Genomic DNA, 13,945 nt, shown 5'->3' with positions numbered 1-13,945 from the left:
AGGGCTTACACTAACTTTTCAAAGAGAGTAGCTGGGCTGAGATTCAGGATTTTGTTAAACTTCATAATATCATCCCATTGATCTTTCTTATCTCTGAGATCCCTGAGGAAATAGAAAACATGCTACCCTGCTCTTTCCAATTCAGCTGAAACAAATAGTTTTCTAACATGAGTGTGCTTATTTCAGAAAAGGGCTTGCATTACTGCATTGCCTGTGATAATCCAAGACTGGAGTTAATTCTCTTCCCATCCCTTGCTCCCAGCTTTCATCTCTGTTATTCATCTCTCCTTGTATTGATCCACAAGAGACAGTGAGTGAAAATGAATCCTGAGGATCACTAGCCTTGGACAACTGACACCCTGTAGCCATGAGAAGGCTGAGGACTACCAAGTGCACTACTTTTTATGGCTGATACTTTTTAAGGCTTACAGTGAAATACAGACAACTGCCTACCCTGATGCTTTGGGCTGGGTGTTCAGCACCAGCCTCTCTGCAGCACAGAGAATGTGCTTTCAGGGAAAAAGAAGGCCAATTTCACACCAGACATGGTAGCTAGTAGCCAACGGGCAACCTCTTGGAGAACTTTAAGAGGCTAAAGGGTTTTCACTGCACCACAGATTCAAATGATGCAGTAAAGGATACCAAGATGGTGGTAAAGTAGCTTTATCAGTGGCTCCTGCTCCCCTTTCCAAACCCCAGGAAGGGCATGCAACATTTCCACAGAGCCTACATTCATACCCTTTGTGGTTGTTAATAGCACATTTTGTACCTCCAGAGTCCTCTGCACTGCTGGGGCCAGGATTCAGCATTGTAAAAACACAATAAAGTGCTCTACATGTCTGCTGCATACAACAAAATGTCATTTTCACAAAGATTTTCTTCTCCTGCACAGTAGACTGGAATAGAATTGACATGCACAATAGGCAAGAAATATTTTTCTTCCAGGAGATTTCAATCTATCAGGTAAATACAAAACATGCTTTAAATGTCCCTTACTTGAGGCTATGCTGATTGCATCAAATATCTCCTGTTCCCCAGCAGATAGAAAATCTAAAGATTTTGTTTTAACAAGACAACAGCCTAAAGGTTCCACTGCCTAGAGATTCAGAGTTGAAACAAAGTGGGTATCTTTCCTTGGTTTATAGTTTAAAATGCAAAGTCAAATATATCAATTTCATATTAGGAGGAAGTATCATGCTGTTTTTCTAAAAGGTTAGCTTTAATCAAAAGGCTCTTGGTTATTATTTTTTATTGCTTTTGGAGATGTGAAGTTAAATTCTAGTCATTCAGACCCTTCCAGAAGAAAACTGCCATTTTAGAGCAAAGAGAAAGCAAAAATTATAGTTGGGTGCAGCAATTCAGGGAGCAGCAAAATCTGTGCGTCTAGCCACAATGCCCTTTACTTAGTATTCTAAAACTAATAAAATGAGGAAGAGCAATTTCTACACTGGTTTAAACAACCCTTTCAGCTGAGTGACTGAGATCTACATTGTCTTGGGGGAGCCGCTCATAGTGTCACTAAGTCAGAAATCACTTACGGTCTAACCCAGCTACATGAGGATAATGTTTATCTGAGACACTGATGAACCTCCTTTTTTGTTTTGCATTATACTCTTTAATGATTACTACATGCAGAAATGGGAAAAAATCTGAAACCAGATGTAAACCCGTAAATTTTATTTCATGTACTTTACCTACGACTTAATTTTTTTTTTTTTTTTTGAGAAAAGGGATCACTGAAACATTGAAAGGGTAGAGTTCTACAAACTGATTAAAAGTTTTAACAAGCTTGTATACAGCAGACTTAACAATAATAGCCTAGTAAACTACAGGAATCCATTTCACTAGGATTTTCTCTTCTATTTTTCAGAAGTACCTACTTTTATTCATAAATTTTTGGTACCACAATTTTTCATTAAATACAATCAACTAATATCACATGATGCTAAATTTCAGCATGAAGGCCGAAAGTCCCTTAAAAGGCAGAAGAGGAAAACCTGATATCTGTGACTTTTCTAGAGAATTCCTGTTAAATGGCAGGAATAACTCTGAGTGGGATGCTGAAACCCCCAAATCCTCAGCAAATATCAGATTAGTAGCACAAGCTTTATCACATGCTAACAAAAATAGTAAATAAAAGGATGTAATCCACTGGCTAGTACATGCTAAAACTGCCTTTGCCCTTATCATTACCTCTTTTAGGCAGATTAGGGCTAGATAGGCTAGTGCACATATTCACCATCGCTATGTTCACACCGTCATTTTGCTCTGGGGACCTATTCCCAATCCACTATTTAAAGAACTTGTGATCGTAGCCTATGCTTAGAGCACAAGCAATTTCTGATTTCAAAGGTGTGATTATAGATACTTGTGAAGTTCCAAAATATAGAGGATTTGATGTTCAACCTTTCTGAAAGCAATGACCATATCCAACCGGTTCGTGCTCTATTGTGCATATAAAAATGGAGTTCCCAAAGTCTGAAGCACATATCTCTTCAAGATAAAAATATAATTTTGTTAACAATAGCCACTCAGTAGCAGCACTCTGAAGATAATAAAACACTAAGAAAAAGTTTTATATTCACTAAACAAGTTTTCCATTTGCTCTTACTGAGAACTCTTATTTTCCTTCCCTAAAATCTCAACATAAATGCTATTTTGTGAAACTTATTCCCACTCCAACTAAGAACAAGCAAGAATACAACAAATGTTCTTCTCCTATTATGCAAATGTTCCACTGATTCCAGTCATGATGGTAGGGAATATGTCAGGATTATAAATTTAGCACAGCTACAAAGGAAGAATTCTTTTGACATTCATTTGCATCTCAAGACAAATAAAATAACTTATTCCCACATTTTAATGAGCAAAATGTTACAAAAACTTCATTTATTCAAATATAGTTTAAATAAAGTATTTTTAATATGATGTGAGTTTTACCCTGAACCTAGGGAGAAAAATCTCTCCGGCATTACAGTAAACAAAGAATAAAGCATTTTTAACATTTTCTAACCCAATAATAGCACCTAAAGTAACAAGGCTGAACTTCCTTTCATACTGATTTAAAAGCCAAGGTTTCCTAAAAAAGTTTAAGCTTGCCTAATATTTTACATGGCTGCTTTTAGAGGCTGCTGTACAGCAGTAAAAGTTCAGGAAGACTGGTGAAATCTGACTCCTGATAGCACCTAATAAATCAGAAAACCCAGTCATCTACATAGTGCAATTGACTATTCAGCTTCTTGCAGGGGTGGTTGTCCAAGTACTCTTGTACTTACTGTGCAAAGATAACACTGAAAAGGAAGTGAAAGAGGATGAAAAAGGGAATTTCAATGACAATATCAAGGGGAAGAAATTCCTGAAATTGCTAGAATGTCCAAAAACATGACTATAATGCTAAAAGGAGGTGAAAATTAGATATTTTCCATAGAAAAAAATCATAATAGACACTATAAAAAAATACTGCATGAAGAACTGTTTCCATAATGTTATTGTTGCATTCAAGAACTTTTACCTCTGGAACAGTTAAAAAAAAAAATTTACTTGGTACTGATGTAGCAGGCTTCCCATGCATTTTAGGCACAGATTTGTGGTCGATCATATAACCCTTCTTCACAGCAGTTTTTGCTAGAACTAGTTTTAGAAACAAGACAACAATGTCTATGTTTCTCCTTCTGATTAAGAGACAGCATGCTGGAGCAGGTGGACAAAATCAAGCTATTAGTTGAACAGCTCAGACTGTTAGAGGCCAGATGGTCCAGCTCCCTCCCTGCCCTCACTCTTGGCTTTATCCAGTTACTCCTGCTAGCACTCTCCCAGGCAAATCTCCTTTAGAAGGGGTGAGCCCTAAGCAGTGAGGACATAAGCCAAACCATGCCACTCTGCCTCAGAGCCAAGGATAGGTCTTTGACCCTCTTTTATTTATATACAAAAATATAACAATTGAGAATATAGAAAAGATGCAGCACAAGGACTATGGTCCTGTGTTGAACCTGATCTGTTTTATTACATTCTTATTTCTGTGATGGAACAAAAAATAAGCCAGAGTGAAAACATCTGGAAAGTTTTCTGTGCTTGTTTCAGATATAGAATTTGCTATAATGTCATATTTGCCAGCATATTTACACATTTGAGTCCTCCTAAAAATTCAAGAGAAATGTAAAATTGTTCCTTTTCAATATGATTGCTTAATTATTTCCCATGTTTATAGCTGCTTCTCAAAATTCTACAGGGATGACGAGTTTCTGAGTATTTAGGAAAATGACCTGCATGGCAGGTGCTAATTATTCTCCTTTAGATCAGATGTTTTAAAGAGTTGCATGGATTTCATATTTAAAATGTAAAATGTAGCTATCAAATCCTCAGCTGGGAATATTACAGTTTTCAAAGTCACCCTCCAAACAAGCCAATTGCAGTACATTTCAAATATTTTGATGGTAAACATTCAGTTTATTAAATACTATGAACTTTCAGACATTTGCGAATCTGGACAGTACTTAATTTGAGTGTATTCAGTTAATTAGAAGAGATGTTTCTTTCACAGGGCAATAGATACATAAGTTACTCCAAATAAAAAAAAAAAATTAAAAAACCCCTAAGATTTTATACTACAACTCCCTTGTTCCAATCGCACAGTTATTTTCACACTGGGTCAATTCACACTAAATTACTTTAGGTTGATTTACTTATTTTGGGGGTTTATGACACCTGACCAAACCAGAAAACATATGCCTGGTGTCCTTGTAGATGTGTACATTACATAAATGCCCCTTCCATCACACTGCTTGTTGGTGGTGATGCAGAGCCAGGAGGAGGACAGAGCTGGCCCAACCCAGGAGGGGTTGCCTCTTGCATCCTGAGCAGAATGCCTCCCTGATGCCCCACAGCACACCAGGAAGAGGTGACTGGGAGTGCCAGAGGCAGAAGGGAGACTTGATGCCCTTGTGTTCATGGATAGCAGGGATAGCTGAGAGCACAGTAAACTCATGCAAACACCAGCTCCATGCAGATGCTAAAAGCTGCAAATGTGAACACCCACCGGCAGCAACTCTGCCTATCCACAGGGCAGAGAGGGTCATGTGGGTGGGAGAAGATGGGACTGGGATGCTCCTTCTGGCAGGTGTCTTGTGTTCTGTAGTCCCACTCAGCACCAGCCACCATAGCCCTCCCTTTGGCACCAGACACCCAGCAAACAATGGAAGAGCCAAGTGGTGGAAGTTAAAATCTGTCACTGCAGCCTGGAGATACCAAAACTTTGGCAGGAGGTGGGAGCCAGCTGTGGCCCATGCTGCATGGGAGGAGCCTCCACCCTCCTCCCACCCCTCATGTCCCCTTGGACTGTGGTTGAAGGATAAAGTGCCTCGTGTGTGACGTGAGCAATGCAGCCTTTCATATTATGAGGTCTTGCATATAGACAGTTCTTTCTGGAATTGCTGTAAAGGAATAGAATTGTCTCATTATATTTAACTTTTGAGAAAAAGCCTCTTCTAAAAAAATGGATGGGTTTTAATTTCATTTTCATTTTTCTTTTTTTCCAACTTGCTGCCCCCTCTGCAGCTCTCTGTTGCTTTACTTCTTTCCTCACTTTGTCATTGATAAGGAGATCCTCACCAACAACACAAAAAGGAAACTGGTATTCTCAGTCCATATCAAAAATTCTATTCTTCATCACTATTTTGTCCCCTAAAGATCACTCTCTTCTGCCTGATCATCCTACTAAGAAAGAAATAGCATGGTAGAAAAAGTGGATTATGTTCTGTTTATATGACTGTCTGGGGAAGAGAAGTATCAACACCGAATAAGTCAATATCACCACTTAATTTTAGTAGCCAAACAGACTGCAGTATGTACCTTCTTTCTCAGCTCCTGCTTTGAAACAATAATCACATTTGGAGGATCCCCAACAGCGGTGGCAGCCCCTCCAATATTTGTGAAGATTACTTCTGCAATCAGGACGTGCCTAGGATCAAGATTAAGTACTTCACAGAGCCTGTGGTATAAAGACAATGAAATTAACTTCTTATGCTATGCATAAATTGCCTTGAATCTTAAAACTTACACATAGCAGTCTTCACACAGTTACTTCAACTCACACAAATTACATTTATGCACAAACCCACATAACCCACTCATTTCTAAGTAGACGTTTGAGTTTAGACATGGGTTGTGGTAGTAAAGGCTGAAAGTTAAAATCACACCTAAGCAATTTAGAATAAGGAATCCTCCTCACAACTTATCAAGACATTGCTCCAGAACATAAAGATGGAGGTCACACTGAAATTATTACCCCCTCTACCTAATAGGGGATGAGGGAAAGAGTGGGTAGCAAGAATGCTCTCTCAGTATTGCTCTCACTGCAGTGCTGTCACACAATTCCCTGAAGGAAGGCTTGAGCTTCGCTGTTTGGTCTAAGTCTGTATTATTAAAACCTATATTTCAAAGAGAAGAGTGTATTGCACAAAAGCTTAATTTGATTCACTTGTGTTATCACCAAGTGTCAATTTAAAACCCAGAAAAAACACTGTCAGATGACATATATATCAGCACATAAAAACTCCAGAAAATAATAACTCTGCAAAAATACACTCTTTTCCCAGCAGTTTGAAATCATTCAGTTAAAAGATACTTTGTAATACAACTGGCCCAAATATATTAATTGTGGTACAAGACTACAACTGTACTTGTATTTTAGCTCCATTGCTCCTTGATTTCCAAATATTTAAAAATATAACCTTAACTTTCCTTTAATGATTCTTTCTTTCTCATGGACTTGAAATGAGAACTCTGACGTAAGTCAGGAAAGACTAAGCTCAAAGTATAAAACCGTCAGACTGTGTTAGCTGTATGTCAGGGTCACAATTTTCAGTTTGCTTGCCCTGGTTATATAACTCCTCATGTGTACAATCGTTAGCCTTTTCTAGTTCCCAATAATAAAGTATCTTGAAAATACATTACAGTTAAAAGGGGGTAAATATTACCTTTTTTTATCAGCTTACTACAAAATGCAGGGTGAAACAAGCATCATGGTTTATGCCTTATTAAAGGAAATAGAAAGCCTTATATTCATAAGTCGGTAAGATTTTCTGCGAGCTTTATCTCCATGGCAATGACTGCACAGTGCAACACAGTGAAGCTGTAGACAATGGCAGTAATATAAAAACAAAAAATGATGCCCAGCATGAAGCTTTTTGAACTAGGCAATTGTTTGGTTTTAGTAGGTGAGTTAAAACTTTATTTTAGCTTTGATAGTGATTCAAATACAAATGTTTCCCACATACTGAGTTTCCCCTCCTTCAGTGTCACAAGCTCATTTAGTATAAAACTAAAGTACTTAGTATACATTTAGTGTGAAAGTCCATTACATAAAGTGAGGCTACAGAGAGGCTCTCACTTCACAAGGATCAACATGGAGAAGGCAAGGGGCAACAAGTACAAGGGAGAGATTTCATCTGAACATAAGAAAAAAAGAATTTGCGGTTAACCACTGAAACAACTTCCCAGGAATGTAGTGGAGTCCCATTGCTGATGGTTTTCAAGATTTGACTGAAGAGTGCCAGATAATCTCATCTAGGCTTCCTTTCCCATGAAAGCTTGAACCAGAAGGTCTTTTGAGGTCCTGTCAACCCGGGCTATTCTATGATTCTTCAAAAACACAATAAAAGATACAGTAGCTCTGCCTCTGAAAACCTTTTTATGCTACATTAATCTCTGGATTTCAAACTATTTCCAATTACAGAGCATGGTGCTGTTAACACCAAGTTTGCAGGTTCAATCCCCTGTATGGGCCATTCACTTAAGACTTGATGATTCTTGTGGGTCCCTTCTAACTATTTCTGTGAAATAGTTTATTCAAAATATTCTGCAACACAGCTAAAGAAAACTTAGTGTTCAGTAGCTCCAGTGCTGCTTACTGCTAGAGGTGTAATAATTGATTGGGGTATGGCAAAGTGATCTCTCGAAAAGGTAATCGGACAGAAGACAAATGAGGCTTTCATCCACCAGCTGTTTCCCAATCTAGAATAAACTAAACTTGCAAAATTTTTTGTTGCTGTTTTACACTGCATTTTAAAGTAGGGGCATATCTTAATAGAATTTTGTGTACTTTAACATGATAATGACTGCAAGCATTACATCACTTAGGACCATTTTAAAAACTCACTAGATCTTTCCAAAACTGAACTGGATTAAACCGATTTGCCAGACCAGACACAGGTTAAATTCAGGTTAAAGAGTAATTTATAATCTCACATTGATTAACTGTAGTTGGAAATCAGGTGTTATCAATTTACAGAAATCTGAAATAATTAAATTCACCATTCTCTTTTCAAAGTTCCAAATATCTAATCTCAGACTGTGAGATTAACCAGTGTCTGTTCCAATTACATGATCACCAACGGGAAGAAAATTCAGAGTCCCATATTCCAAAACAGTTGAAATCTGGATTTTTTTTTAATATATTTGTCACTAGTATTAGAAGGGATAACGATTTCACTAAAACATATAAAATTGTATGTAGATATTAGCCAGCAAAGGATAAGACAGCTTTAACTAAAAAATTCACTCTGCTTTACAGGAAAAAAATTTTGTCTACTAGGGAGTATATGGTCCAATATGCTATTGCAGTTCAGATATGAAGACGAACCGGAAAAGCTAGCTGCCAAAGCAGTATAACAGGATTGATATGTGCTCAATATTAATGCAATGGGAAAAGACAACACTTCCCTTTGAAAGTGCCATCCTTTTATTCTACTACAGCAAGAGTATTTGAAGTTTTGATTTCCATTTAGTTGATCAAAAAAAGTCCAAACAAGCATTTTGCACACATGTTTACTACTGATTGCTGGCTATAAAAGACCAAGTCCAAAACCATAGCAATAAAATACCTTATGGTTACTGGAGTAAAGAGCAGCATAGTGGTAACATTGTCCAAAAATGCAGAAAGAATTGCAGCAATGAGGCACAGAAGCGTAATCATGGCCCATACCTTGCCTCTAGAGAACCGATAAGCCTAGTAAAAAAAAAAAGAAACAAAATTAAGGGACTAGATCATTCCAGCTTAGTTTTCAAAAAACAATAGATAAAACAACTTGATCAAAGTTGAGCAACAGTGAGCTCAGAGCATTTACTATTCCGTGTACCTCCAACAGCACCCTCTCCAGTATTAATTAATTTAGCAAAACAACATTTCATGGAAGTGGGCAAACATTCCCATCACGCAAATGAAGAAACAAGTCTGAAGAAACATCATGCTCTGCTGCCAGCCATTAATGGGGTCTGTGGCAGGAGCAGGGCTGAGCCCCCATCTTCTACCTGCATGCCCAGGTAGACTAACATGGTTCAGATCTCTTATCCCCTCCACAAGCTGACACGCATCCCCCATCCTCAGAGCAGCACTGCCAGGGCTACACAGACTGGGCATCTGTATAGGCAGGGGTCATGTCCACATGTGGTTTGTATAGGGGTTTTGTTCAAAGCAGTCCTCCTTGTCACTTTTGATTTCTTTCTTTCCACACTTCAGAAGAAAATGAAGCTTTGCAGCAGATGAAAGTGTTCCTCATCCTGGGCAATATTTACCCTACAAGGAATCCTTCAGAACAGGTCAAGTGGAGAGAATTGAAGTCCCCATAACCCAGCAACCATTTTGTGAACAGCTGGCACAGGCCAAGGGCCTTCATCCTTCCTGACCCTCAAGGCAGAATGGTGGGTGTTCTGAGAGCAAACTGACAGCCAGTGATACAGCCAGGACCTGTCTGAAGAGTATCAAGGAGGGTTACAGAGCCCTGGGAGTGGTGATGAGGAACTCTAGAGCTCAGGTAGTTTTTTCATCAATCCTCCCATCAAAGAGAAGGGGTTTGAAAGGGCTAGTCAGATCTCACGAATCAACAAATGGTAACAGGACTGGTGCCGCAGCCGGGGGTTCAGTTACTTAACCCACAGGACTTCCTTTGAGAAACAGTCTACTGGGGGCTGATGGGGTCCTTCTATCAGAGAAGAGGAACAGCACCTTTGATCGTAGGTTTGCCAAGCTGGTGAAAAGGACTTTAAACTAAAGTTGCCAGAGAAGGGGGCCTCAACCCTCTCAATCTCACTCCTACCAGTTTGATGGCAGTGTTAGCAAGACATGGTCAGAGTTTGAAGAGAGATCACAGGTCAACAGGAGAGCACCTGGAGATCACCACAAAGGAATTCCAGCCACTCCAGACACTAAATCAGCTTCATCAAGAGCACAATTTAAGTCCTCCCTATGCAAACAGCACATAGCATGGGTAATAAATAAATTATAGACATGTGCATACTGCAGGGCTATAATCTTATTGGCATCACAGAGACATGATGAGATGGCTCCTGTGACTGCAGTTTTGGAATGGAAGGAAACAGCCTTTTTAGGAAGGACAGGCAGGGCAGGTGAGGAGAGGGTGTTACCTTCTGCGTCAATGACCAGCTGGAGTGCATGGAACTCTGCCTGGGGATGGATGAGGAACTGACCAAGAGTTAATGGATCAGGACTGAACGGATGGCAGGGACAGGTGACATTGTAGTGGGGGTCTGCTACAGGCCACCCAACCAGGAAGACCGAGCAGATGAGGAGGCATTCTATACACAGGTAGGAGCAGCCTCAGGTTCACAAGCCCCAGTGGGGGGACTTCAATGTCCCCAGTATCTGTTGGAGGGACAATACAGCAGGGCATAAGTAATCCAGGAGTTTCCTGAGCTGCATTGTTAATAACTTCCTTCTGTAAGCGAAAGAGGAGACAACGAGATATTATTCTGGACCTCGTTCTCACCAACAAGGAGGGACTTCTGGGGAATATGAACTTCAAAGGCAGCTTTGGCTGCAGTGACCATGAACTGGTGGAGTTCAAGATCATTATTGCAAACAGGAGGGTGCATAGCAAGCTCACTAACCTGGCCTTATAAAGAGCAGACTTTGGCCTCTTCAGAGATCTGTTTGGCGGAGTACCATAGGACAAAGCCCTGGAGGGGCCAATGGAAAATTTATGAAGTTCAACAAGGCCAAGTGTAAGGTCCTGCCTGGAGATCAGGGCAACCCCAGGCACAAGAACAGGCTGGGGAGAGAGACTGAGAGTAGCCTTGAGGAGAAAAACTTGGGGCTGTTGGTGGATGAGAAGCTCAACATCAATGTGTACTAGCAGCCCAGAAAGCCAGCTGAGTGCTGGGCTGCATATAAAGGGAGGTGATTCTGCCCCTCTACTCTGCTCTTGTGAGACCCTACCTGGAGTACTGCATCCAGCCCTGGGGTCCCCAACATAAGAAGGTCATGGACCTGCTGGAGTGAGTCCAAAGGAGAGCCACAAAGATGGTCAGAAGGCTGGAGCATATCTCCTGTGAGAACAGGCTGAAAGAGGTCTGGGTTGTTCAGTTTGGAGAAGGCTCTAGGGTGACCTTACAGCACCTTCCAGTACCTAGGGAGGGCCTACAGGAGAGCTGGGGAGGGTCTTTTGACAAAGGCATGTAATGATAGGATAAGAAGAAGTCCTTTAAACTGGAAGAGGGTAGGTTTACTGTGAGGGTGGTGAAGCACTGGAACAGGTTTCGCACAGAAGTTGTGGATGCCCCATCCCAGTAAGTGTTCAAGGTCAGGTTGGATGGGGCTTTGAGCAACCTGGCCCAGGGGAAGGTGTCCCTGGTCATGGCAGGGGGGTTGGAACTGATGATTAAGGTTCCTTCCAACCCAAACCGTTTTATGAATCTATGACTATGATTCAATGAATTACCCTTTTCATGTAATCTTTTGTTCTGCTACTGTAAAAAGGTCTGTGGCCATATTTCATGTGTGATCATAAAGCTAATGATAGTTCCCATATTTCTTCTCTCCCATTGCCAGGTATAAGTAGAGATTTCAGCTACAGTAGAACTGTGATCCTGGGGAAGTTAGTGAAATAACTCAGCTTTATACTGTCCATATGTTTGTGTACTCTACTGGGGGCCTTTAACTTTCTCCTCTAGAAACAGAATTGCATTAAGGGCTTCCTTTCATCCTTAAAAGATTTTTCCAATATTACAAGTTGACCACTGTCATTTCTAGTGTGATAAGTATACATTACCCTAAGCAAGGTTCTTCAAAGATAGTGCTTGGCGTAACATATTAGAATAAATACTAACTTGATTAATCCAGAAATAATTACAAGCACCAAAACAAGCCTACCTTTACTGCACAGTAATCAAAGAATCCAGTCTCTGAAAATATGGCCACCAAAACCATCTACCAAAAGAGGAAGAAAAATATAATAACTTGCAACAGAATTATTACTCAAAAACGAAGTGGTTTGTGATACTGAAAAATGTACTTCTTATCTGACACAGCTCTGAGCATCTGATCACCTTCATATTAGAATATCCACTACAGCTGCCAGATATCTCTAGTTAATACATCACATAGTGAAATTTACTTCTCAACATAAGCAGTCTGTAAATGTCATACTAGTCTGGTTGAATTTTATTCATAGTGACCAAGTAGGCATCATACATTAACTACTCAATGTATTTCCCTTATGTCATTAATCAAGAAAAACCAATAAGTGTGTTTGCCTTCTGCAGTAATTCTCTACAGAGTACAGAAGATAGTGGCTTCAAGAATTACTTGCATTTTCCCACATGTCTGAGAGGTTTCCTGTCCTTCTATCATTGCTCCCATCAGAATATTTGTTTTTTGCTTTCTTTTTCTATGGGGGAGGTGGGGAGCAGGGACCAGTGTCAGGAAATAAGAAAAGCTCAGAATGGCAACAGATAATTGTAATTTTGTCTCTGTATATTTTATATTTTGTGCTAGAGTTCAATAGCACTTGGACAACTCTTTTTACCACAAATAGCTCTGGGCAAAGTGGTTAAAATAATGCATGATTATAATCTAATCAGATATTTCTTCTCCATTTCTGGCTTGCTTTTTTGTCGCTCCAAACATAGCAATGACTAAGATAAAGAAAACCAGTTTTCCAGTAGAGTGTGTTTGAGGAAGTTTTTGAGTAAACAAAATTAAAAAGATAAATGAGAGTGATAATACTTGCCCCTTCAATGGGTCTTTCCATTTATAGATCCTGAGGATGTTTTTAGCATGTTATCAACACAATTTCACAGATTAAAAAAAAAAAAATAGAAAAGTAACAGCATTTCAAAAGACTCATTCAGGGGTTTGATCATCCTCCATTTTGGTAAATTCCTTAAGGCCCAAATTTTCATCGCAAGTTATCTCAGTAAAGTGCAATTAACAAAATGTTTTAAAAGAAAATATCTCTGTATTGAATTTCATTCTTCAGCACATTTAGAGCAAAAGGCACATGTTTGTTACCATTCCAAACAGCAATGCCAGTGTCTCATAGTCAATCCACTCCACCACTTTGACCATACTTGGCCTCTGCAATCAAAAAATACAATTACCAGTGAATGCTACAAAACACCTAACTTGTGATTAGCTATGAAATACAAACTCCACTTAATTGATGAACCATTTAAATAAGCTGTGATGGAAATTAATAAGTGTTCTTACAAGGTGCACAAAAGGACTCTGTATTATTGCCATTACTACTGTATTATTACTAATTCAAAGTACTGCTGGCATTCTAAGTGGGTCATTAGCAAAAGCCTATGTTAGGCTATAGTTTGGTCTAGTTGTTCCTTACATGGCATTACAGAAATAAAAAATAACTAAATTATATGGTACACTCCAGTTTCCTTTTGCTAAGGGAACAAAAGCATGCCACTTCACCTGTGAACAAACTGGAGGGAATTTAAGGGAACATAGCAGTGATGTGGCTATGAGAAAAACAGAGAACATCAATCTGAATTTTCACTATATATCAGCTAGGAGCAAGCAGCGAGGAAACAAAAGGGTTGGAACATGCAAGCATGAAGTGTAATTATTTGGGGTAGTATAAAGCAATGTATTTCCATTTTGGTTTGCTTGGTAGCCTAACATTACTGAAAATAACAG

The 13,945-nt window shown here is 39.4% G+C and overlaps 1 protein-coding gene across 1 annotated transcript in view; it reads right to left on the bottom strand.

Annotated features, from left to right (window-relative positions):
* OCA2 (OCA2 melanosomal transmembrane protein) overlaps positions 1-13,945 on the bottom strand; it is a 171,604-nt gene that overhangs the window by 106,464 nt on the left and 51,195 nt on the right. Inside the window, exons 10-13 of the mRNA XM_051806902.1 lie at positions 13,304-13,369; positions 12,164-12,220; positions 8,880-9,004; positions 5,848-5,986 (exon numbers count right to left, since the gene is read on the bottom strand). Of these exons, the coding sequence (XP_051662862.1) occupies positions 5,848-5,986; positions 8,880-9,004; positions 12,164-12,220; positions 13,304-13,369 (387 nt within the window). The remainder of the gene's footprint in view (positions 1-5,847; positions 5,987-8,879; positions 9,005-12,163; positions 12,221-13,303; positions 13,370-13,945) is intronic.

This window comes from Manacus candei, unplaced genomic scaffold, assembly GCF_025592945.1.
Source record: "Manacus candei isolate 608988 ecotype Guabito, Panama unplaced genomic scaffold, ASM2559294v1 h1tg000069l, whole genome shotgun sequence".
NCBI lineage: Eukaryota > Metazoa > Chordata > Aves > Passeriformes > Pipridae > Manacus > Manacus candei.
This window is presented reverse-complemented; position numbering and strand designations above follow the sequence as displayed.